At 34.5% G+C, this 24,517-nt stretch overlaps 1 protein-coding gene across 2 annotated transcripts; it reads left to right on the top strand.

Annotated features, from left to right (window-relative positions):
* Positions 1-1,099: 1,099 nt before the first annotated feature.
* LOC117339979 (coiled-coil domain-containing protein 1-like) lies at positions 1,100-11,812 on the top strand. Of its 2 annotated transcripts, none has more exons than XM_033901707.1 (8): positions 1,100-1,233; positions 2,625-2,753; positions 6,093-6,218; positions 6,632-6,731; positions 7,617-7,969; positions 8,625-9,767; positions 11,053-11,165; positions 11,360-11,812. In XM_033901707.1, the coding sequence occupies exons 1-7, from the start codon at positions 1,182-1,184 to the stop codon at positions 11,163-11,165; spliced, it is 2,016 nt and encodes a 671-aa protein (XP_033757598.1). In that variant the 5' UTR covers positions 1,100-1,181; the 3' UTR covers positions 11,360-11,812. The 2 variants fall into 2 exon arrangements, with proteins under 2 accessions (XP_033757598.1, XP_033757597.1); XM_033901706.1 differs by having other exon boundaries at positions 6,093-6,227.
* The last annotated feature ends 12,705 nt before the right edge of the window (positions 11,813-24,517 follow it).

The following is a 24,517-nucleotide window of genomic DNA, read 5'->3' as shown; positions in this document are numbered from 1 at the left end:
ATAAACTCTGATTGGCTGAGAATGTGAATAAACTCGGATTGGCTGAGAATGTGAATAAACTCGGATTGGCTGAGAATGTGAATAAACTCGGATTGGCTGAGCATGTGAATAAACTCGGATTGGCTGAGAATGTGAATAAACTCGGATTGGCATGTTTGTATTGCGGGTGTCGTGGATGAAGCAAAAGACGCTTTCCTTTCTGGAGTACTTGGATTTTTTTCCTTGTACTTTGATGAGGGTCTCTAAGCAAATTTTTGCTTGTGTTTTGCCCTCGCTTTATGGATTTTCAATACAGATTTACGGTTTCTTTATAGATTATATTTCATTTTAAATTAAAATACATTATTCATTACTGAGACTGATCCGTTATGATGGAACAACCATTTTGACGGTGAACGGTCGCTGTTTAAAGTTTATTTATTTACCAGATGTTCCTCGCCAGCAAAACATTACTCAGACTGAAACAGATAAAAAATATATTATTTATAATTTGTTTCCTTTACAAACTTTGATACAATTAAGGACGATTTAAAATTAAGAATCCGTCCTAAATTTAAACAAGCATTCCCTAATGATTTATATAAAACTATATAAAATGGCGTCGTTGTTTGTTACATTGATTCCGATTGGCTAATAGAGTGGTGTAATGATTTCGCAGGGAAAAGAGGCCGTTAGATAAATATCTAAGAATTAATTAAGAATTGAATATTATTTATCAATTTTAATATTTTGATTTCACGATTAAAAATTAGATTACGTATCAATATTTTGATTTCTCGATAATGAGCCATAACACAAAATAGCACTTCAGATTACATGGTATACCTTTCTCTTTGTGTTACGCTCCAGAGGGTTAAGGTAATTAACTATTTGGTTAAACAATAACAAATATAGGAATTAATCAACGGCAAATTTCTTTGTAGTCCTTTTTGCGTCATAATTTACATAAGACCGTGTGTACAGCCATAGGCTATACAAGGACCGGGGTCAGTTGTCATCCGTTGATTACACATTGACAAGCTTCTGTACAACAATGACAGGTTAGCGTGCCACTGCATCAACTGTGTCATTACCAATATCACAGTAGCGTAACATACCTCCAACACATCCAGAAACAGTATTAAAAGACACTTGTGGTGCATTAGTAAGTCTTTTTAACTGGACGTGTAACCGGCGACATCATGGTCACAACAAAGATTGGAATTATTGTGATTTTGTGTTCTGTGATATATGGTGAGTAAGATGGAATTGCCATTTTTTGTTATTAATTAAGTTTTAACTTGTTTTATTTACAAAATCTTGGCTTACCTGTTGTTACGTTCATGGATAATAATTTACTTAACTTATTACTAAAATAAAGTTACATTTTCAAAATGTATTGTTTTATAAGAATTGCGCGTCGACAATCGTTAAGAGATCATCTATTGTCGGTCGGTGGACTATTTCTTGACGCTCATTTGTTAGACTTGGTATTCTAGGAAGGTATTAAACAAAACATGAAAATAAGTGGATTTAACTTTATAGCAGTTATTCTTTTTTCACATATAGGGACACTTTCTCTTTAAGTATTGATAAATAATTAGATTTCATTCGTGATTTTGTTTTCTTTCGTGAAATGTAACTGTTAGTTCAGGACTGACCAAGATGTAGATAACCGAGCAGCATTCATCCCGAATAAAAATTATTTTTGTAAAGGGTACATTTCGTTTTTCAGCCTAGACATCAGTAGATTGTATATTTCAGACTAAGTTCGATCATGGTAAAGGTTAAATATACCCCGTCCTTACAACAAGGGCGAAAATTGTACAAATGACACAAGATATTAGCAAATCAAAAGTTACATTGGAACCAAACAAAACTGTTTCGTCCTTCTAGTTAGGACTCGTCAGAGATGCCGAGGGCCTAGTTTATTGATCATAGAGGGGCGATCAAAAAATCGAAACGGGTTAAAAGAGATGACAAGAAAGTACAAAATACACCATGGTGTCGCCTTACAAGGACAAAATACACCATGGTTTTACCAAACAAGGTAAAATGCACCATAATGTCACCAAACAAGGTAATTGCATCATGGTGTCGTCACCACGCAAGGACAAAATACACCGTGGTGTCACCAAACAAGGACAAAATACACCATGGTGTCACCACACAAGGACAAAATACACCATGGTGTCATCACACAAGGACAAAATACACCATGGTGTCACCACACAAGGACAAAAATTATCCTACTATCAAAACATCGAGACAAAATATATGGTATTGTCAACACACAAGGAAGAAATATAACAACATACTAGGACAAAATTATCCGAAGCATCATCAAAAAAAGTTACAACACGATATAAACATATACACAATGTCACCAAATAAAACCGTGTCAACAACTAATGACAAATTCAACGAAGCGTTAACGAAAGAGAACAGTACAGAACAAGTTAATACTGTTACTCAATGTACAAAGGTTAAAGTTACATAGGTCAACTATGTGAGGTCAAAGTTGGTAAGGTCAACAGTGCGAGGTCACAGTAACTGGGAACAATCTTGTTAAGTTAAAGTTGACAACGTAAGTTTGATACATCTTAGATACACTAGTGACGATATACTTTTCTCTTTACTTTCAGTCTCATCCGTCGAAGGAAGGAAGAGTAAGAGCCGTCGTCGTTCTATGATTGGAATGCTGGAAAACACAGCACCTACCAGCAAGTACAAGATCCCGATATCCACCATATTAGGAGGACAGCGACTGTCGGGTAAGTCAATACAACGATATATAAGTCATTGTAGTGGGCATCGCCTGTAAAGTATGTCCGCACGCTGATTTCTACTCTTTCTAGGGAGGTAGCACTTTCCAGTCAGTCTGCTCGCCTATAAAGTCCTCAACCCGATATCTATCACACTTAGTTCCATATCACAATACTGTTCACGCACTTATTCCCGCGCGCTTTTGGAAAACATTGTACAATCTGTTTGGATAACTGTTGAGAATTTCAGCGCGAGTTTACAGTTTATTCGTTAGCTAAAATAAAACTAAAAACAACTTATCTACTAAACGCGAACTCAAGAAAAGTAAGCGTGCGTTTATTAGCTCCATGAATCGGATGAACCTTATTAAAATTATGAAACTCTAGACTGTATTGTGTCACGCCTGAAAATGATAAGATTAATTAATTATTAATTATTTGCTTCTGACACATATTAATATGCTAAGGACAATTTTGAACGGATATGCGACAGAAGATACGCATGCGTACAAACAAGTATCTGCTAGTTTGAAAATGGACGATATTTATAAATATCGATAAATCTCCTTCCAAACGAGAATTGAAGATAAGTGTTTAACTTTGTCGGAGCGACAGGGAGAAAAGTTCATAATCATAAATCGATATGAATGACCCAAAACTGTAGCTCTTATCACTTTGGCATTCGCTCTCAATATTTCAAAAACAAAACAAGAAAGGAGCTTATAGGTATTGCTTACGGTATTAAGATATATGTAAAACAAAACATGTTCTTCGATGTAGAGTTCGCAATCTTGACACAAATATATCTCTTAGATTTAACGTGGACTTTTTTCTTTATAAACTTCATGAAAACAGACGTCTGCAATTTAAAAAAAAAAGTTATTTCAAATGATATTTTCAGGGATAAACTCAAATTAATTTGATTTTCGGTAATATTGGACAAAGTTTTAACATAGCTGAGTTAGATAACAAAGAATGTTATCCCATTGGGATAGTTTCCTACTTACGTAATCGGTCGTTTGTCCACATCATTATTACACAGGTTATATGTGATTGATAGGTCAGTTTGTCATTAATGCTGACGGCGACTCTGTCCGACTGTCACAGCTGTTCATATTGTACAGTCATGTCATGAAATATTTCTATAACAATGACTCAAGGCTACAGCTACTCACGACAAAGTGAAAGACATATAATTCATTATTCAATTATAAAATAAAGAATGTTTTCATGTTAGATTACAGAAGTTAATAGATATGTAGATAGAATATATACCCTTTAACAAATAAAAAGATCATTATACTGCTGTTTCATCATATGCTTCTAAAATTCAAGTATAAGACTAGGACCCAATAGTAAGCTTTAATGTAGCCATAGTATAGATTGTGTAACAAATATAAAATCACCATACTGCTTTTTCATCATATGCTTCAAAAACTCAAGAGTGGGGCTAGAACCCAACAGTTCAGAAAGCAAGAAGTTAGAGGAATCGAACTGGAACTTAACCAATACAGAGGAAAAATGTATCAGTTAAGTAATTTTGTATGTTGGATAATTAAGGAGCACGAACCCTTTTGTTTCGACTGATCACACAACTGAATTGATTGAATCGGTGCCCCTCCTCTGCTATGTTTTAACATTTGTTTCGACTGTATTTCATTTCATTTGCTTTGAGTCGATTTTGTTTTTCCCAACTTCTCTTCTGTAGTTCAGCGCTTGTGGTCCCTGCCATCGCAAATGAATCTATAAAAGGAAGAAATAACTGTATAATACAATTTTACATCCGTTATGAGGCATATTCTGTCGTTATTACTACTTGTATTCATATTGAAATCTGTTATTAACTTATGTCTCCGTACGGTAATATATATAATTGTCAAGTAGTAATAACGACAGTACAGACAAGTAAATTGTCGAATTTTCAAGGCAATCTGCCCCTTTATCAAGACACAGGTAAATTACAAACGATCACATTTAGACATAGAACATGGAACAGTTACACAAATTTGTTTGTTAGGATCCAGTACCTATATTGGATTATACCGTCGTTATTACTTACTAGACCCTATATATATATTTTTATATATATAAAAATCAATGGTATACTAATAATTAAACATGACTTACAACAATTAAAACGTTCCTTTTGATATGGAATCTTTTAAGAACTAAATTAGATAGTTTTCCACACTATGTGGTACATGTATTCAGTGTAACACAGTATGCAGTCATTGAAGACTCGAACAAAAGACACACGTGTAAAACACACCTTTCAATATGAATTATTCATCATACACCTGTTTCGTTCTTCTAGGATGTGTCAGTACTTTATGAACAAAAAGCGTGGAAACCCAGAAAGGGAGAGTTGTTCGGAAAGTCAATTTTCAATGGAGGTCATGAACACCTTAATCTAATCAGATTAGCATTTGTTCTATTGGATATTTTAAAGAGGCTTACCCGCAGACGGACCGGTAAACGGCACAGCTCCGATCACTAAATAAACTTCAGTACACGTTTCTATGTGACAAAATTAGAGGCTTTCCGACTTTATTTCTTGAAAACAATTACAGAATATGTATTTAAAAGACGTTTTAAAACTCAACCTGAGAGGGAAATGTATGGAATATAACGGCAAATCTTCTTTGCAAATCGCCACTGCCTTTGAAGTTATCACTGTGCGGCACTGTGCACGTGCTTGTTTCTTTGATGTGTCAATCAAATTAGACTCCACTTTATAGCGGGGACTTATTGCGGGTTGCGATTAAATAAATAATATTTAAAAAATGAGGTTTTATATCACTTTTCAGCGTTTTATAAGGAAAATAAAATGAAAAACTCAACAATTCCAACAATCTGTCATGTGTAAAAAATCTTTTTCTTTTAGCCAATTTTTCTGATCTCTCTGCCGGCAAGCCTCTTTAAGAGATCATGAAATACCTGCGTATACCTAGAGTTCCGAACTGGTGCAATCATTCATAACAGTTCAAACGTGGTGTGCAGGGTAACGGCAAGCATCCACCAGTAGAATTTACTGACCAGTAATCTTAGAATACTTGCTTAAAATCTGTGACGCCCAACTATATCATTGATACAGACATGAACGTTTAAGTCAGTGACGGCAGGATGGGACAATTAACCAAACAACCATAATTAGTAAATTTAACTAGTAATGAACACAAAAGTGTTTCCAAACAATGAGGATCATTATAATTAAATTTCTTTTGAAAAATGGTTAGAAAGACAGTGCATATATCTCCACTAACAGTTAAGACATTTTATGTGGTTAACTAATATTGCCGTTAGAAATAGACGGATTGATTGGATGTTGGGATGTTGTTCATTTTTCAGTACCGGAAGATGAGGGAAAGACAAAAGAAATGGGAGGAAGGATTGTAACAGGGTCCATCTCTAAGAACCAATACAAGTTGAAGTCCCCCGTCTCCCTGATGGGCCGGAGATTATCAACCAAAAAAGGTGGCTTTGGTAACTATTGCCCGTCCACGGGAACTCAAAGTGTTGCTTATTCCCAAATGATTTTCCAAGAATTAGTTTACGTTTGTATTAATTATTTGTAGGAAATGTGATTTAAAATTAAGCAATGATGTCATATTGTTTCAAGACAGGTTTGTGTTTACTACTCTAGTATTTAATTTAACTAATCAGATTTTTAATACCCATGGACTTTTAAATAATATGTAAAGAAATATCCAGCAATCTAAAAAGGTTTTTAAAACATATTTTGAAAATATTATAATATCTCGGAAAACTGATAGCTTGTAAATAGATCGACAAAATCAAGATCTGGTTATTAAATTAAATTATTAGGACCGCGAAAATTTGAAGTTTCACAAAATGATAAAACTATTCACCATGTATACTATCCACAGTCAGGAAGTTGAGTGGTGGATGTGGGCGGGGTACCTGTATACGGACGATGGAAAGTTTGATTAGGGCGTACAGGCGAGGTTCTAAGGTACTCTTGTGTAGGTAAGTTACGGTAAATGTACTTACATATGTATATTGATACACTGAAGAATTTGGTGCATTTACAAAATTTGATAAATGATTGAAATGATGAATTGCCGTTCCCACAATGCAGATGACAGGAAATAATATACAAAATATACAGTTAGTGCATCCATATCTAAGTTAGAGCAGCCATATTTAAATTAGTGCATCCATATGTAAGTTAGTGCATCAATATGTAAGTTAGCGCATCCATATATAAGTTAGTGCATCCATATGTAAGTTAGCGCAGCCAAATTTAAATCAGTGCATCCATATTTAAGTTAGCGCAGCCAAATTTAAATCAGTGCATCCATATGTAAGTTAGTGCATCCATATCTAAGTTAGCGCATCCATATGTAAGTTAGCTCAGCCAAATTTAAATCAGTGCATCCATATGTAAGTTAGCGCAGCCAAATTTAAATCAGTGCATCCATATGTAAGTTAGCACATCCATATGTAAGTTAGCGCATCCATATGTAAGTTAGCGCAGCCAAATTTAAATCAGTGCATCCATATGTAAGTTAGCGCATCCATATGTAAGTTAGTGCATCCATATGTAAGTTAGTGCATCCATATATAAGTTAGTGCGTGCATATCTAAGTTAGAGCATCCATATTTAAGTTAGCGCATCCATATGTTAGTTAGCGCAGCCAAATTTAAATCAGTGCATCCATATGTAAGTTAGCGCAGCCATATGTAAGTTAGCGCAGCCATATTTAAGTAAGCGCATCCATATCTAAGTTTAAAGCTTAACATTTCCAGTGTGATATGGGGTTCGGTACTTCGGTAACAGTAATATTTCCTGTGAGCGTATATTCTGTTGATTTTTAGTTGAAATTAACTTATTTATATTTATGTATACAGGAAACTAAATCGTCATATGGATTGTCTGAATTACAAACTACAGAAGTGTCCAATGACATACTGGCGCGCCGTACGGATGCTGAGGAGAACGTTTGGGGAGTACCTATGGCGGTGTGACATTGACATTCCCATCCGACTGGATATTGCTCTACAGAAACAAATCCCCAAGTTTGAAGATGATGTCATCCCCGCCAACACTCTTCCCGATAACTACCCCGAGGAACTGGCCAACTACTTTGATAAGGACGACGATGACGATGACGACGATGATGACGACGATGATGACGATGATTATTATGAAGATGATGATGATATTAAGGAATTTAAAGAGAACATGAGGAAACTCGTTAGAGGTATGATTTTAGGCTCTTCCGTCTTCTGATAGCTGTCCATTTATGACTGAATTAAATAAGTTTTTTTTATCTCTGCCTGATTAATATCAGAAGATAAATAAAAGAATTTTACATTTTACAAAATTAACGCTCCTAATACGTACCGAACATTGTTGATAGGTCACATTCTTATTGTATTCGCTCTGGGGTCTTGATACATATTAGTATTTGGAACTCGTTTTATCGACACCGAGTCAGATTTATTACGTTTTCGTTTACACACCGGAAGTCCTCACTGTTTATGTAGCTATTTCTTCTGATATTCTGCTATATCGAACTATATCATTCACTTAATTTTTATTTGACTTTTAGCGATTTTATTCTTTATCCTCGGAAATATATATATATACAAAATGTATACTCTTTACAGTATCTGCCAACTCTTTACAAACTCTGCCAAGAACCAGTATTCATATATTTTTAGTCATCAGTTATCATGATTATATGTAAGATGTATGAACTACGTAGTATCGATAACCAGAACTTTGCTAGTCTATCACAGAGGTAGTATACGATCAGATACTGGCACTAGGGCCATGAGGATAGAAACCAAGCATTTATTTTAGAGATGTTATATTATGCAGTTTTACAAAACAGTTTTGTTTTGATTTTACAGCCGATGACAAGGATCTAGACATCTCTGATGATTTTGGATTTGACGACGATGATTACGAGCTGGATGATATATTAGAGGATACGAAAGAAATGATTGATGATAAAAATGACAGAATTGACGAAAAAGATGATATTTATGATGATATCGATGATTATGAGATCGATGACATGTTAGAGGATGCAAAAGAAATGATTGATGATAAAAATGACAGAATTGACGAAAAAGATGATATTTATGATGATATCGATGATTATGAGATCGATGACATGTTAGAGAATGTAAAAGAAATTATTGAGGATAAAAATGACATAACTGACGATAAAGATGATATTTATGATGAAATCGATGAGTATGATAATGATGACAAACGCGATGATATAGACGATGAAAATGACGAATTAGTAGAGCATATCGAGGACATTATAGAAGATATAACGGACAATGATAACGACGACAACGATGATATCGACGATGACTCTGAACGTGAAGATATTGACAATGATAAAGATGATGTCGACGATGACGATTATGAGAATGACAATGATAACGAGATAACAGACCATATCGAAGACCTTATAGAAAATATAACTGAGAAAAATGAGGATGATAATGATCGTGATGATGCCGATGACCGTTACGAATACGATGATCTCGATGATAAGGATAATGACAACGATGATTTTATGGATGATGACGATGATAGATATGATGATGATAAATATGACGATGATAGATATGACGATAGACGTAATGCTGATCGTATTAAAGACGACGATGATTATCGTGATGAGTACGATGATCTCGATGATCGGTATGAAAATGATAATGACGATAATGATTTCGATGATAGGTATGAAAATGACGACGATGATGATGATGATGATGATGATGATGACGAAGATGATTACGATGACCGTTACGAAAATGATGATCATGATGAGTATGCTTTGGACGATAATTTTGCCTTTTCCGAAATGGATGATGATAAAAAACACATTTCTGAAAATGATGAAGAGGAAGATGACGTCGTCGTTATGCCTATGCAACTGTATAATCGATTGGCAAGAAAAGCTTTTGTTTCACGTAGAACTCGACACATGAGCAAACTATTAACAGACATGAAGAGGAAAGGCCTTCTCAAAGGTAGATAAACTTACTGTTGTATCTAACATGTGATACTTTATATAGGAAATAAATTCAACTTGAATGATTGTTTACGATATAGATCAATAAAACGGTTGCAATGTAAATCATTTATATCAGAATGTACCTCTGCTTTTGGCGTTCTTTTGAATTTCCGATATCTATTGTGCTTCTCCATGCTGATTTTTATACATATATGTAGTTCAATCTCTACTTTTTTTTTTTTTAAATTCCCTCCGTCGCCTCCTAGACATCAAGATCTTTATCAGAAATGTTGAGTTCTAGAAGGAAGAAAAAGCTTAATGATCTCGTTTAATTTATTTTATCGCTGCCATTCATACTTTTTGCTACAGTACCTAACTTTCAATTTGTATTGAAATGTGCTGAATCTTATGTGTCTTTTGTCCAATCCTGGTTAATCATGTTACTTAGCGAGCACACTTAGATAGATATATATGCAAAATAGTTCTTATAATTTATCTGTGCAAGACCTTTTTTCTTCCATCTATTGAATCTTCAACTCAGAGAAATTAATACGCAGCTCGTAAAGCTAATCCGAAGTGGTGTTAAACTTGTATATCCTGGTACAATACCATGTTTAACTTGTATGTCCTGGTACAATACCGTGTTTAACTTGTATATCCTGGTACAATACCATGTTTAACTTGTATGTCCTGGTACAATACCATGTTTAATTTGTATGTCCTGGTACAATACCATGTTTAACTCGTATGTCCTGGTACAATACCATGTTTAACTTGTATATCCTGGTACAATACCGTGTTTAACTTGTATGTCCTGGTACAATACCGTGTTTAACTTGTATATCCTGGTACAATACCGTGTTTAACTTGTATATCCTGGTACAATACCATGTTTAACTTGTATGTCCTGGTACAATACCGTGTTTAACTTGTATATCCTGGTACAATACCATGTTTAACTTGTATATCCTGGTACAATACCATGTTTAACTTGTATGTCCTGGTACAATACCGTGTTTAACTTGTATATCCTGGTACAATACCGTGTTTAACTTGTATATCCTGGTACAATACCATGTTTAACCAATATAAATGATTGTTGCTAGCAGGGTTACATTAGCAAAAAATATATTTGATGATCGCGAATGGGAATGATATTTTATAAATTCGTCATTATCACAATAACGGGGAAATCTGTTTGTTTGCTATTATGATATGGATGGTATCTCAACAATAGAACACGGATATCTTCCACAGAGAAATATCTATGAAATTTAGATTGAAATATGTTATATCTGCAGGAAAACGGCCATATTTCGATATGAAAATCCCCATCTACAGACGGATAGGAACAAAGAAAATCGACAGAAGTAAGAAGATTGACTTGGCGAAGTGGGGTGTGAGGTTGATGTAGGTAAGTATCAACTAGATGGATTCAGTCAGTAAACGTATATTATATTGTTTTCTTATTACTCATCTGTGTTTATTGAAAAGTAAAACTGCTTTGTTTATTAAAAAGTAAAACCTCTGTGTTTCTTGAAAAGTACAAACCTGCAAAGATCTTTCCTTTATCAGTATGATTTTATTGTTTGCCTAATTTTGTTGCAGGCACCAAAGGGCACAAATATACAGCGGATTGAAAGGATAATTCAATTAGTGTCTGGAAATATATTAAGTGGTATTGTTATTGAAAATGTTTTGTTTGCTATAAAGAAACTGTGAATACCTTAGTGAACTCTCAACTGTACTTAATGTACCCTTGTACGTTGACATAAGCAATTATTTTGTGTTGACGGAACAACTTGTTTTTTATGTATTTAGCGGTAGTGTGCACTGTCACTGTTTCGTTTTTATTGTGAGTATGTTTTTCATCTATAAGAAAAAAATGAAAAAAAGTTTACATGGATTTCGTTAATCAACACAAGCGATATGTCAAAATACATGTTCTCGTAACAAATGATTTTTCGCAATTACAATAACAGATTTCCGGCTCTTTGTAATCTAAATTAGACATAGTTTATTTATTATTCTGACATTATAAATACAATGATTATAACAAGAGGACCGTTTTTGTTATTTATCCTCTATCACTTGTTCACAGCTCAAAAGAGTTAGTGCCCTTTTATCGCTATTCTGCAATACCCGATTACATTCAAAACTCCAAATCTCCGAACTACATCATGATAAGTACCCCTGTACTAGCACCATACACCCATGTACTAGCACCATACACCCATGTACTAGCACCATACACCCATGTACTAGCACCATACACCCATGTACTAGCACCATACACCCATGTACTAGCACCATACACCCATGTACTAGCACCGCACGCCCATGTACTATCACCATACACCCATGTACTAACACCGCACGCCTATGTACTAGCACTATATACCAATGCATTAACACCATACACCCATGTACTAGCACCGCACGCCCATGTACTAACACCACCGTTATTCGTTAATATAGTTTATCTATTATTGCGATATTATTTCCATCAATGCAATAAGTGGAACTAGAGGAGCGTTTGTGTTTGCCTCTACCACTTGTTCACAGCTCGAAAGAGTTATTGCCCCTTAATCGCTTTTCTACAATACCCGTTATAAGCACCCATGTACTAGCACCATACAGCCATGAACTAGCATCGTACATCCATGAACTACACTATACACCCATTTAGTAGCACCATACATACATCTACTAACACCGCACGTCAATGTACTAGCACAATACACCCATGTGCTAGCATCGTACAACCATATTTTAGCACCATACACCGAATTCCTAACACCACCGTTATTCGTTGCGCGCGCCCATGTACTAGCACCATACACCCATGCACTAGCATCGTGCTTCCATGCACTAGCACCACACACCCATTCGCTAATGATACATAACTCACTTTATATTGGTTTAGTTTATGTAATTTTAAAGAACATAATTCGGGAATTTTCGGAAACAATATGTGTTACAATTCAGAATGGTTTGCCTAACACACTTCATACACACACACACATTTCAGGCAATTGAAAACTGAAAAATAAAATATTCAAATGAACCAAAGAAAAACGTCTGAAGACGCCTTAACACTTTTCAATGCTGTAACGGCGACATTGTAAGTTTCCACAAGTTTCTCTCAGAGTAAGTAATACTTTAGATAATTACACTGTGTCTAATCTACGCGTGAATAAAATCTAACTAAGGGTTCCGTTCTACCAAAATAATAATAAGATAATTGATCGTCGACTTTCAGAGATCTCTTAATGATATCCAATGAAGGTGATTACCTAATAGATGTATTGAATATATTCAAACAGCAATATCTCCGTTAGGTCATCACCTTAATCAATTATCTTTGAAAATGCAGGTTTCCGTGTGGGCCGTGCTGATAAAGAGGTTTTTATGTTTTCTAATTAACATGGTTGTGTTTACACATGTTCTGTAATCACCTGACATGGTCTACCCATTGTAACACCTATCTGGTACAGCCATATCTATCTCTTCAATGTTGTTTTAATATTTACACTAGATGGTGTGATAATTGATATATCAAAGATACATTGGCAGCGTATATCAAGGATCGTTTACATATCTGACAGAGTATGTATAAATAACCTACCACGCGCACACTGTACCCCCGCATTCGTAAGGGCACGTCTGTCCGGGTCACGTCTCGGCAAACTCCGTGAATTTGGGACCATAGTTTCTTGATCTGGAAATAATTAATACGTCATTAATTAACTAGATAACGGCGATCATTAGCCCAACCAGTCAAATAGGATATGACAGATAAACAGGCCAATCAGATGCTATCTTACAGATAAGCAGGCCAATCAAATACAATCTGACAAAATCACATGGCAGTGAATCTTTATAACGTTTATCAAGCGGATCAATTGACAACGCCTTTATTTCAATTATGAACAACGGATTAAGAAATGCAACATGAAAATTTACTTCATCAAACGTCGTTTACAACGATAACACACACCATCAACTCTATAGAGCTTTTATTGTGCTGACATTAAGGGAACAAATGTTGTTTTAAAAAATAGCTTTTAAAAAATAGCTTGTTAAGTTGTGTTTATCGCATCTTGGTTTTAAGCACAGGCGCTTGCATAGAAAATGAGAATAAAAAAAAATGATATCAGTGGAGCCGTTTCGCTCGTGGCGGAGTTGCCAACCTTGTACTTTAGTGTACACATACCACTGTCATATCGACAACAACAAAATGAAAATCACATTTTCTATGCAAGCACATGTGGTTTTAAGTGGAAGTAAATGTTCAAAAAGAAATGTTGTTAAACCAAACGAAATGACCAGTAGTTCTTCTGTACTTTGATCGATAAATATACTTATATAGACAGAGTATGTCACTATCATTTGTGATAGACGATACAATTTCATTAAGATCATGAGGATTCAGAAATAAGGTTAAACAAACGTACAACATAGATAGGCCTTTTGTAAAACCTTAATCGAGATAAAATCATATATCACAGTGTAACCGTAAACAATAATTGTTACATAGTTTATTATCGCCAGGCCCTTAAGTAGATTACGATAGTCCCGTGCTATTTAAAACTTAGCAATGGTTCAAAGACTGCTGAACCTTCCGGAACAAGTCACTCCATGAAAGCGCCCTGGTCGCTGTAGTAGTCACGGATCCAAGCGTTTTGAAGATGTGCCATTGATTTTGAAGCTCCGGCTCAAAACTTGTCTGCCAGTACAGCCTGCGCTGTTGATGTGCTGATTTCCATAAAGTACGTTCAACATCATTAAAACTTGAATTTCAAGAAAGATTTGCTCCAGACCATGACATATTCATATGTATATAATATATATATATATATATATCGTATTACATATCGGAAAGGCAATCAATTCAAGAGGTTTTCCTTGGTTTGTATTGTATGGGTTCATGACAGTAGTGTATACCATACAAACAGCTGAACCGCTATCTATTGTGTTGAATATTTCTCAGAACTACCTCATCAATATTACCCAGGGCAATGATATCAATGTTTAACATTAAAGTTATTGACCTATCACAAGCGAGAGGAAAAATAAAATAAGTTTTCAACAAACAACAAGAGGATACTGACATGCAACAGGGGAGTGAAGATGCAACGACCAGATCGGGACTGGAACACGGGACCTTCGAGCTCTTAAATGATGGTCTACCCATTTGAGCTACCTAGTGACCGATGCTCAGCCAAGTTCATTTCAGCTATATTCCTATCTCCTTCTTCGACCCCGAAGACACACATGAGACCCCATACCACCTCCGTGGGTATTTATTTTGGGCGCCAAATGTATCAGCCTCATAAACATCCATTATGTTAGTCGTTTTCAGGTTATGTCATGTTCACTAAATGAGTATAATTGCATTGACAAGGAGCCACCAGTCATATCAGCGAGCTTCAAACATGTCGTACTTTACATCGCACAAGGGAATATGCTTCCTAATGATATCGTAGCGTGTATCTAAGCATGGACAAGGTAACATCTTATCTCTATCCATATCGTAATAATTATAAATAAGTGAAATAAAAATGATAATTAAAAAAAAATAATAATAAAAACAATGATTTTGTATCTTAAATTACATAAGGGAATTTTCAGTTCAGAACGAAAGAAGAACTTAAAGGAGTTCCGAACGGTCGGAAATGACTACAGTACGAATGGAAGGATTGTTTCCGCCTTATATTAACGCACAGTGTACCTATCCAGAGATAAACGTTCTTTATTGCATTTCATGTGTATTAAGTATATTTTATATAACACTATTAGTATGTATCTATTCTTGTTGAAGAAAATGCACTTTTGACAAGAACTTAACATTTTAAACAGAGTGAGACGTGACCTTGGACCAGAAAAGAGATACGAGCGCCACCTACAGCTTCGTCACGGAAGTTAAAGCCATGCTCCATTACTCCGCACTCAAGCTGAAAATGTTGGCACACAAAATTCGCCTAGTAGAAGGAGGCATACATTGTAGTCTTTCCCCTCTCCAAACAGTGCAAGTCGAGACACTGATGAGATTATCTGGATTTTATCGTTAGTAAGGCCTTTGGATTTCTCTGAAATGCACCAATAAAGTTATGAATCATTGGCATCTTTCTTAATTAAGTTCCTTAATTTAGGCGGGGAAATGTACATATCTATTCACGGTCTATCATAAAATATACATAGAAACGGGTATTTTTGTCATTGATCTTTTTCGATAATTTCTGTGATTGGTCGGTCTTAACATTCTAACGTTGGCATGTTACTGTAAATAACATAATGTCGTAAATTTGTTTTCAGGATAAAGTAAAAACTTACTCAATTATCATACCATGACGTTTCGAGAGTACAACTCTCTTGTTCAAGTGGAGAATGTTTTTTACTCATCACCAGGGAAGCTCCATGGATGATTGTTTGAGCTTCCCTGGTGAAGAGAGCTGTGCTCGTGAAACGTCGTGGAATAATTTAGTGTGTTTTGTCTATGGCATGGCATAAAATGCTATTAAAGTCTTCGGGTTTAGGTTTGAGGTTTATGAGGTTTAGGTTATCACCCTCGCCAATATGATTACAGCATTATCAATCGCGTGACCTTTAACCTAAGAATTTAGAACTTGTTGACAATACACATCAACGGGGAGTGGGCAGCACGAGAATAATTTACATTGAATTCACTTTCTAAATTAGTTAAATCTATAAGGTTCATTATCATTACAAAATATAAAGATATCAATTTTATTATTACACTTTAAAATTTACAACATACTCGGTAACACAGCCTATACTAGTGTTGTAATCATTTAGATAACGTGATAATGATAGAAAGAGATAAATACCAGCCTCGTTAATTGGGCTCCTTTCTTTCATTCACAAAAAAAAAAACAAAAAAACGAATAAACAACAAAACCCACAAAACAAACAAAAAACAATAAAACAAAAAAAACAAACTAATCAAGTGTGTTATTTTGCTTGGCCAGTTGCTAAAACTAATGAAAATTTGTCATTACCAGTAGTTTTGTTGAATTTAAAGAACTCCAAACAGTTTTTGATTAATCTTAAAACATCTCCTAAAAAATCTCCTCTTCCTTCAGCACATAAACGTATATGGTTTTCCACTATCATTGCCCATCTACGTATAATGTGCTCTTAAGAGCTTTCTGTTCCAGACAAACGAGGATACGAACATATGGTTGTTAACTAACTAAACTGAGAGAGTATGTTTTGAAACACAAAGCGAACATACTGGTATCAATCATACAGTCGTGAAAATGATTGCATATCAGATTGTCATCTCTGTGTTTAGTGTCTAAATTATCCTACAGACTTTTGGCAAAGTGATGGCAAGAAACTGTGCTCCTCTTTTGGTCGGCTTGGTTTTGTATTCAACAAGGCTGCATTCCTCTAAGAACTTATGTATCGTCTTTAGATACTAAGAAATATATCGACCATGTCCATCAGATATGCCCCAAATACTGGACATCAATGACACTGAGGACTCTTCTACCGCAACCGCTTACCTAGATCTAGATTTATAACGTCACCAATAGGAGCAGCTCATCACAAATTGTGTGACAAGTATTGCGCTATCAACTTTCCTGTCGTGCATTTCCAGTTATAGTAATCAAAATCACTAACTCTCCAACCCATGGTATTTAACATGACAAAGTTTATTCAATGTTTAAGGGGATATTTCCAATGACATGATTGCTGTGATAGATGTCAGAAGGTGACGGAAAACCAATACTATTTTTAACAAAACATTTCGAGAGATGTGGTTTGATGAAGAATGTGGAAATTCGGCGCCATCCACTCATTAGGAAGTATTCTATCACAGTGTGTGATATGAGGCCAGACGTATTCGATAGTCGTTAGTATATTGAGTGGTTCTGTTTTTACTAATCCAGTAACAATGTTGACAAAAGCACATTGCCTGGGTTAAACTAGATTTACCTGACAGGATCCCTCGACGAAGTTAAAGACGCTTATCTGTCCGGAACTCCCAGTGCTTTTGTCCGTGTAAAATCTATAATTTGTTTATATTGTTATAGACTTAACAATTCCTTTAAACATTGGTATAGATTAACCTGGTTCTCAACTTTTAGAATAAACTTTTCATTTATATGTATTAGTATAGAATTACCTGTTCCTGTATATATCGGTATAGAATTACCTGTTCCTTTGTATATCGGTATAGAATTACCTGTTCCTTTATATATTGATATAGAATTGCCTGTTCCTTTAGATATTAGTATATAATTACCTGTCCCTTTATACATTGATATAGATTTACCTGTCCTTTATATATTGGTATAGAATTACCTGTTCCTTTATATATCGGTATAGAATTACCTGTTCCTTTGTATATTGGTACAGAATTACCTGTTCCTTTATATATCAGTATAGAATTACCTGTTCCTTTGTATATTGGTATAGAATTACCTGTATCTTTATATATTGATATAGAATTGCCTGTTCCTTTATATATCAGTATAGAATTACCTGTTCCTTTATATATCAGTATAGAAATACCTGTTCCTGTATATATCGGTATATAATTACCTGTTCCTTTGTATATTGGTATAGAATTACCTGTTCCTTTATATATTGATATAGAATTGCCTGTTCCTTTAGATATTAGTATAGAATTACCTGCTCCTTTATACATTGATATAGATTTACCTGTTCCTTTATATATTGATATAGAATTGCCTGTTCCTTTAGATATTAGTATAGAATTACCTGCTCCTTTATATATTGATATAGATTTACCTGTCCCTTTATACATTGATATAGATTACCTGTCCCTTTATATATTGGTACAGAATTACCTGTTCCTATATGTATTGGTATAGAATTACCTGTTCCTTTATATATTGGTATTATCTTGTGTATCTATAAATGTGTAGATTGGTCAAGAATGAGTTGCTTGTTGGAAACATATTACACCGCTTTTTAAATTAGTAGTTAGTGTTTTATTTTATGATACTTTTACTTTGCCGTGTGTGTGTTATATATTATTCTTACAATATCAAACCCTGCTGCTGCCGCTAACGACATATTACATATTCTGAAATGTTAAACTCCAACAAAAAGCAATTTGCACTGTTTTCGAGTTTGAAGTTTATATTTACTTTGTAACCTGGTACACGAACATAAACATGTTTTTACGACATGTTTCTACGACATGTTTCTCCAATATTTTTATTCACAAAAAATGTTATGTGTATTGAATATTTCTTTATACCACCGGATGTGATTCGTTTAAAATATCATCTTCATTGTTTGTCTGGAGTTCCCTGCATATTATCATCTATTATGACTGAATAAAAGGAAGGCAACTCCGAGTTCAATGAGTCGATAGCTCGCCTGGAACGTTGCAGATTATGATGGTGACTTTTAATCAGCAATACACCTCATTCTTGAGAAGTTCCTGGAGAGTTCTCAGCATTTTCCTTACTTACATCGGGAGCATCCAGGTACGGCTCGATGCGAAGCAAATAGCGGTTAATTTAAGTGGCGATATGGTCCGCCATTCTTCTTCAAATCAAAATTCCGTCAGAAACGAGCTTAATGAATCCGCGGGAGCTCAATACATCTCCTCCGACATTTTGGTTGCTAATTATCATCATCTAAGGGGTAGTTAATGATGTTACTCGCCCACGCCAGCCTAACAAAGTGAGTTGTCGTTTTGGCGCCAAATGGTCATCCATATAGTGTCACTAGCTGTGTCGACCACTTTATGTGAACATGCATTAGATTTTCTATAAAACATCTGTAATTCAGGATAAAGTTAGCGATACATTACTTAAGCACACTTTTGGGTTCGGGGAATAGTTTCCTCCTATGATAGACGTTTTTACATATACAACGAATTTACAAATTGTATATTGCAATTTGAAGAACTACTCTTAAACGGATTTTACAAAATGCCGCCAAAAATCAGCACATTTGATACATCAAATTCGTATCAAGGTAGATTATAACATATGTATATGTGGAAATCCAAACAAGAAGTCTTCGAAATCAAAATGTTTCTGAACAAGGACGGGGAGGTAGATTACCCTCTGATTTAATCAGAAGACGTATTGTGACAATTAATTTCACAGTTTATGTTATACAAATAGTGGACTTTAGTAAATGATCATCACATCAACAAATAAAATGGTGTGTGACCAAATATGGAGAAAGAATTAACAAACCTTTGTATTTCTGGTTTTATGTGTATAGCATTCCCACGATATGGTAACATGAGTCATCAGAAAGACTTTTTATAGAAACATTGATTCAGAGTTAATTCAATGTTTAAAACAAACATTTTTAAGTGCAGTCCGCTCGATGCATATTCAAATCTCTTATTACACGTTAGAGGTAACGCCCCCTCTCTCTATCAGATTTGCATAATAATAAGATTGGTTTCTTGTTATCGAGTCTCAATCACTTGAAGCTGCCTGTCAGCTCACGATAGATGTTGTCATCGTTTCCCTAATTATACTCCCTGGTAATCACACTAAGGGAAAGCCCTTAGGACCCCCAATTAGAGGCAGGGATAGCCCCAAAGCATCATTTGTACTTGTTAATGTTTTTCCCAAAGTGCCTTTGTCTGTGTCTGTGTATTGAGGATTGGTAAGGAGTCTATTTCATGTATTGTTTACTTTTTCACATATTGTGATTTATAAGTAATATATTACCATTAGCTTGCAAAGAAAATTAAACAATTTAAATTTTGATCATGTAATATCATCTTATAACAATCTGGTTGAGTGATGTTTCGTATAAATTGGCCTACGAGGTTAAACGAAGTAGTTTTAATAAAGCAGCTGAGAGTATGCTGGCAGCGACTGAATTATGGTTTCAGACCTTTCGTTACTTCTCGGGACTTTCAAATATATATCAACACCGGATGTATGGTGCCTTCATAAGGTCTGTTGTTGAGATCAATTTTCATTATCTGCCTCACTAGGTACAATTTCATAACCACCGTAACCAATATTGAAATGCATATATCATTATGGTACAAAAAAGAACCCAACCCTTGAAACAAAATATATTTCTTTTATTATTACTGTTTGGCGTAGTGGTCACGGCTTTACACAATCTTGGGCTACCACAACTGGTGCCCTAATTATAATAGTTATTAATACAATAGTAAGATGGAGACAATATATCCTTATATAAACAATAAACAATGTTCCTTTAAATCCAAAATTAATATTTGGATGTACCAGGTTATTTGTCATATTTCTTTTTGCAACTGTAAGTTAAATTGTCCATAGACACCAAAAAAAGACAGTTTAATCCTTAAAAACCTTGCAAACAATCGTGATTTTGCTAATTGAATTGACCAATGTTCTAATATGTTGAATTTACTCATATTTGAGTAAACCAAAAACAACAAAGAATAGCGATATGATAACGAACCGTAATTCCAACTCAAAATCGAAATGTATACCAAGAAATACAGTAATGAATACATACTGTACATATGGTGATATTCGCGGGTAATGAATACATACTGTACAGATGGTGATATTCGCGGTATGTTTAATTTCGCTATGTTCTCCATCATTTAGCGCAACGAAAAATTAAAAAAAAAAAACTAGCAAATGAATAATACTTAAGCCTTACACATATATAGATAATATTTTGCTTACTGTTAAGGTTTGACAAGGAGATATTCCGCGAAATGAAATCCTCGCGAACTAGTCTCAAACGGAAACGTTGCGAAATATTAGTCCTGCTAATTTAAACGCCTATACTATGTTATGCTTCTAATTAGTTATAAACTCTATCAATATACATTTAACCATTCAGAACTGTTTGATATTTATAAATATAATTTGATTTTTTCCCAAATGAAGCCACCAGCCAGAATAACGAATGTAGTACACAAGACCCCGGGTGTCGGGGTGGACATAAATAAATGTCATCACGGCACGTGGCTTTGTTCCATGTTTTAATTAAGTCAGTCATGAATGAATTGAGGTTAAGGAATGCGTGATACTTTAGGACGTATTTTTAGAAATTTTGGCGAGAGGAAACTACCTTTCGTGTAAAGGTTATACTAGCTTGTTCGTATCTACAGCAGCAGTTGTATGCTGTGTCACAAAATTGATTTATTAGTTGTACATACATTATATATTCAATAAAATTATAGTTTGATACCGATCTCTTGACGTTATATTTTTTATAGTGGCATTTTCATATTAAAACCAAACAAAAACAATCAGATAAACTGTGATGTATGTGATAAGAATTGTATTTAAATATTATATATAGTTAAGTGAGGCCAACGAATGATTAACACGATGTAGATATAAGGTACAAAGAAAGTAAGACAACGTCATACAGATAGATAGACGTATTCGGCTTCATGTCAAATACAGGTAATGTCACGTACTCAACATAAGAGCTGGGGCAGCGTCAACGAACCAAAATGGGTATTTGTGTGCATAATACAAAACATCGACCCTCATATCGCATCAGAGAACTAATATTTGTCAATGAAATGATGATGGCGACAAGGAACAAGAGTGTAGAAAGTTTCAGTTTAGCGAAGTTCAGTTGAAAAAAATATGAATGATTCGAATGTAATATGAAATGGGAACATTATAATTGTTTTAACCCATCAAAAGAACCAATATACCTGAATACTATTGTCTTCAGTGTCAATCAATAAAGAAATATTACAGATGTTTTAAAAGACGCGTGTCAGTAAAAAGTCTAAAAAAAGAAAGAAAGATGCAGTTTAAACACCAGTAAACAACAACAAGAAATATTGTTTATAGTAATATTTTGACAGCGTTTTATTTATGCTACTTAAAAAAAATAAATAATAATCGTCATTAATTTGACGTTATATGTACTGACGGAACAGTCCGACAACTGATGGAATCATTCTGATTTGGCGGGAAAGGTTCCAAGGTGACGACACTGGACGTCATACCAGGGTTTGATTATTTGGTTCTATACAGGGATAGTGTAAACGAATTTCCATCTTAAAGAAGATTTACCAAAACCAGCCAATAAGTTGTCCCTTTCATAAACAGCAGTATGATACAGATTTAAGGTTCCATATCGTGTATGTCTTTAATACTATTGCTTAATAAGCATGACTACATTAGAATTTTTTTTCAATCTGATACGAAATGAAAACAAACTTCCGATTTTTTTCTATCGCATGATCATAGTGTGTGGCAAACATAACAGAAAACACGTTTCCGGTGTATTCCTTTAATTTGTCTTAGCCCCACATCTTTAGTTTCCACTTTGAAGTCATGTTTTGATTTGCAATGGAATATTGTTTTATAAAATATATATTCAATAATATTTTACTTGTTCATACTATCTTTTCATACAATACCTTCATTGTTTTCATTGAAGTGATGGCAGATACTATTTGGATTTCCATTGAGAAATTAAACAGAGATAAAATTCATTGCACTCTGTATGAATTCAGTTTCATTCACAGAATGTAATGGTCTCGGACCATTCCCAAATAATGTATTATACAAAAAGCAATGGAATTCAAATATTATAAAAGTACTTGATATTAACAACATATAGCCTGTTATATGTGAACACTGCAGCTGCACCATAACTTTATTACATAAGTATTGCCCATCTGATTAATTAAGTGGCATTTAACGGCACGTTTAACGAATATAGTTCGCATTAAATGAAAGCACATCGATCAATCACACATTTCCTCGCATTCTGTAGTTCTTCTACATTGCAATTATTTTAAGAGTTAGATCTTCTCGATATTTCAATAAACAATTAATAAAAATATAACACTAGAAATCTGAAAGAGGTCTATAATTAAGTGTTACATCATATTTATGATCTACAGAGAATGATATTCTAGAAATTATTTTAGAGATTGTTTTGTAGATTGTTTATTAAATACTACCACTGTAGCGGACACAACTTGTTAGTTAAACAGCAACAAAGTATGTTTACAGATAACTTGTGGAGTATTCACCGGAGATATAAACGTGCATGTTATATGAAAAACAAATAAACAATGTCTGTTTTAATATATGGAATTTGCCTTGATAATACATATATTAATGTACAATGCGTTAGATAGATCCCTAATTTCCTACACACGTTGTAACTGATTTTGATTCACTTTATTGTCGCTACAGGTATAAATGGCGAGAACAGCAAAGATAAGACAAAATTAGAAAAATCCATTCAAAAGGGATTAGTAAATTTATAAAATTGTGTGTTTTATCTTGTTCAAAGTAAAATACTGATCCATCCTGTTTTACTAAGACTCCTGGCATGTTGCAGTGCCCCTCCTTGATTAGAACAGACATCGTTCATTACCGTGGAAGAATGTTTACCATAGCAAATCTAGAGTTATAAAAGGCCATGAGAAGGTAAACCCGTACGCTGCGTGGAAACTGCCAAGGCGCAATTCGTTCAAGAATGTATCCTGTCAAGGGAATACATTCTCTCGACCTTTTCTAAATTGATTGTACCTACGTTAGAAAGTTTGTACATCTGACAACTATAGAGAAATAAGTGTAGATAATGGAGATACCAACTTGTGTGGTGTCCAAAAGACTATCACCGATCAAAGAGCAAATGATGATAAATCAAAGAAATAAAATGAATATCTGATAAAGTCTTTCATACCCTTGTTATGTGGACAAAATGTAATGAAGGTATAATAATAATAATGATAAAAAAAACAAGTTAGATTTTAAAAGACATGTTTACTTAAATAAATTTATATTTTCACGA

This window comes from Pecten maximus, chromosome 12, assembly GCF_902652985.1.
Source record: "Pecten maximus chromosome 12, xPecMax1.1, whole genome shotgun sequence".
In the NCBI taxonomy this organism is placed as follows: Eukaryota; Metazoa; Mollusca; class Bivalvia; order Pectinida; family Pectinidae; genus Pecten; species Pecten maximus.
The sequence above is the reverse complement of the archived record's forward strand: the minus strand, read 5'-3'. Positions and strand labels throughout refer to the sequence as shown.

Excerpts from the sequence above, each read along its gene's own strand:
- LOC117339979 (XM_033901706.1), top strand. The coding sequence starts at position 1,182 with ATGGTCACAACAAAGATTGGAATTATTGTGATTTTGTGTTCTGTGATA. Across the intron at positions 6,732-7,616 it reads TCTAAGGTACTCTTGTGTAG|GAAACTAAATCGTCATATGG; the intron begins GTAAGTTACGGT and ends TTATGTATACAG. Across the intron at positions 9,768-11,052 it reads GAGGAAAGGCCTTCTCAAAG|GAAAACGGCCATATTTCGAT; the intron begins GTAGATAAACTT and ends TTATATCTGCAG.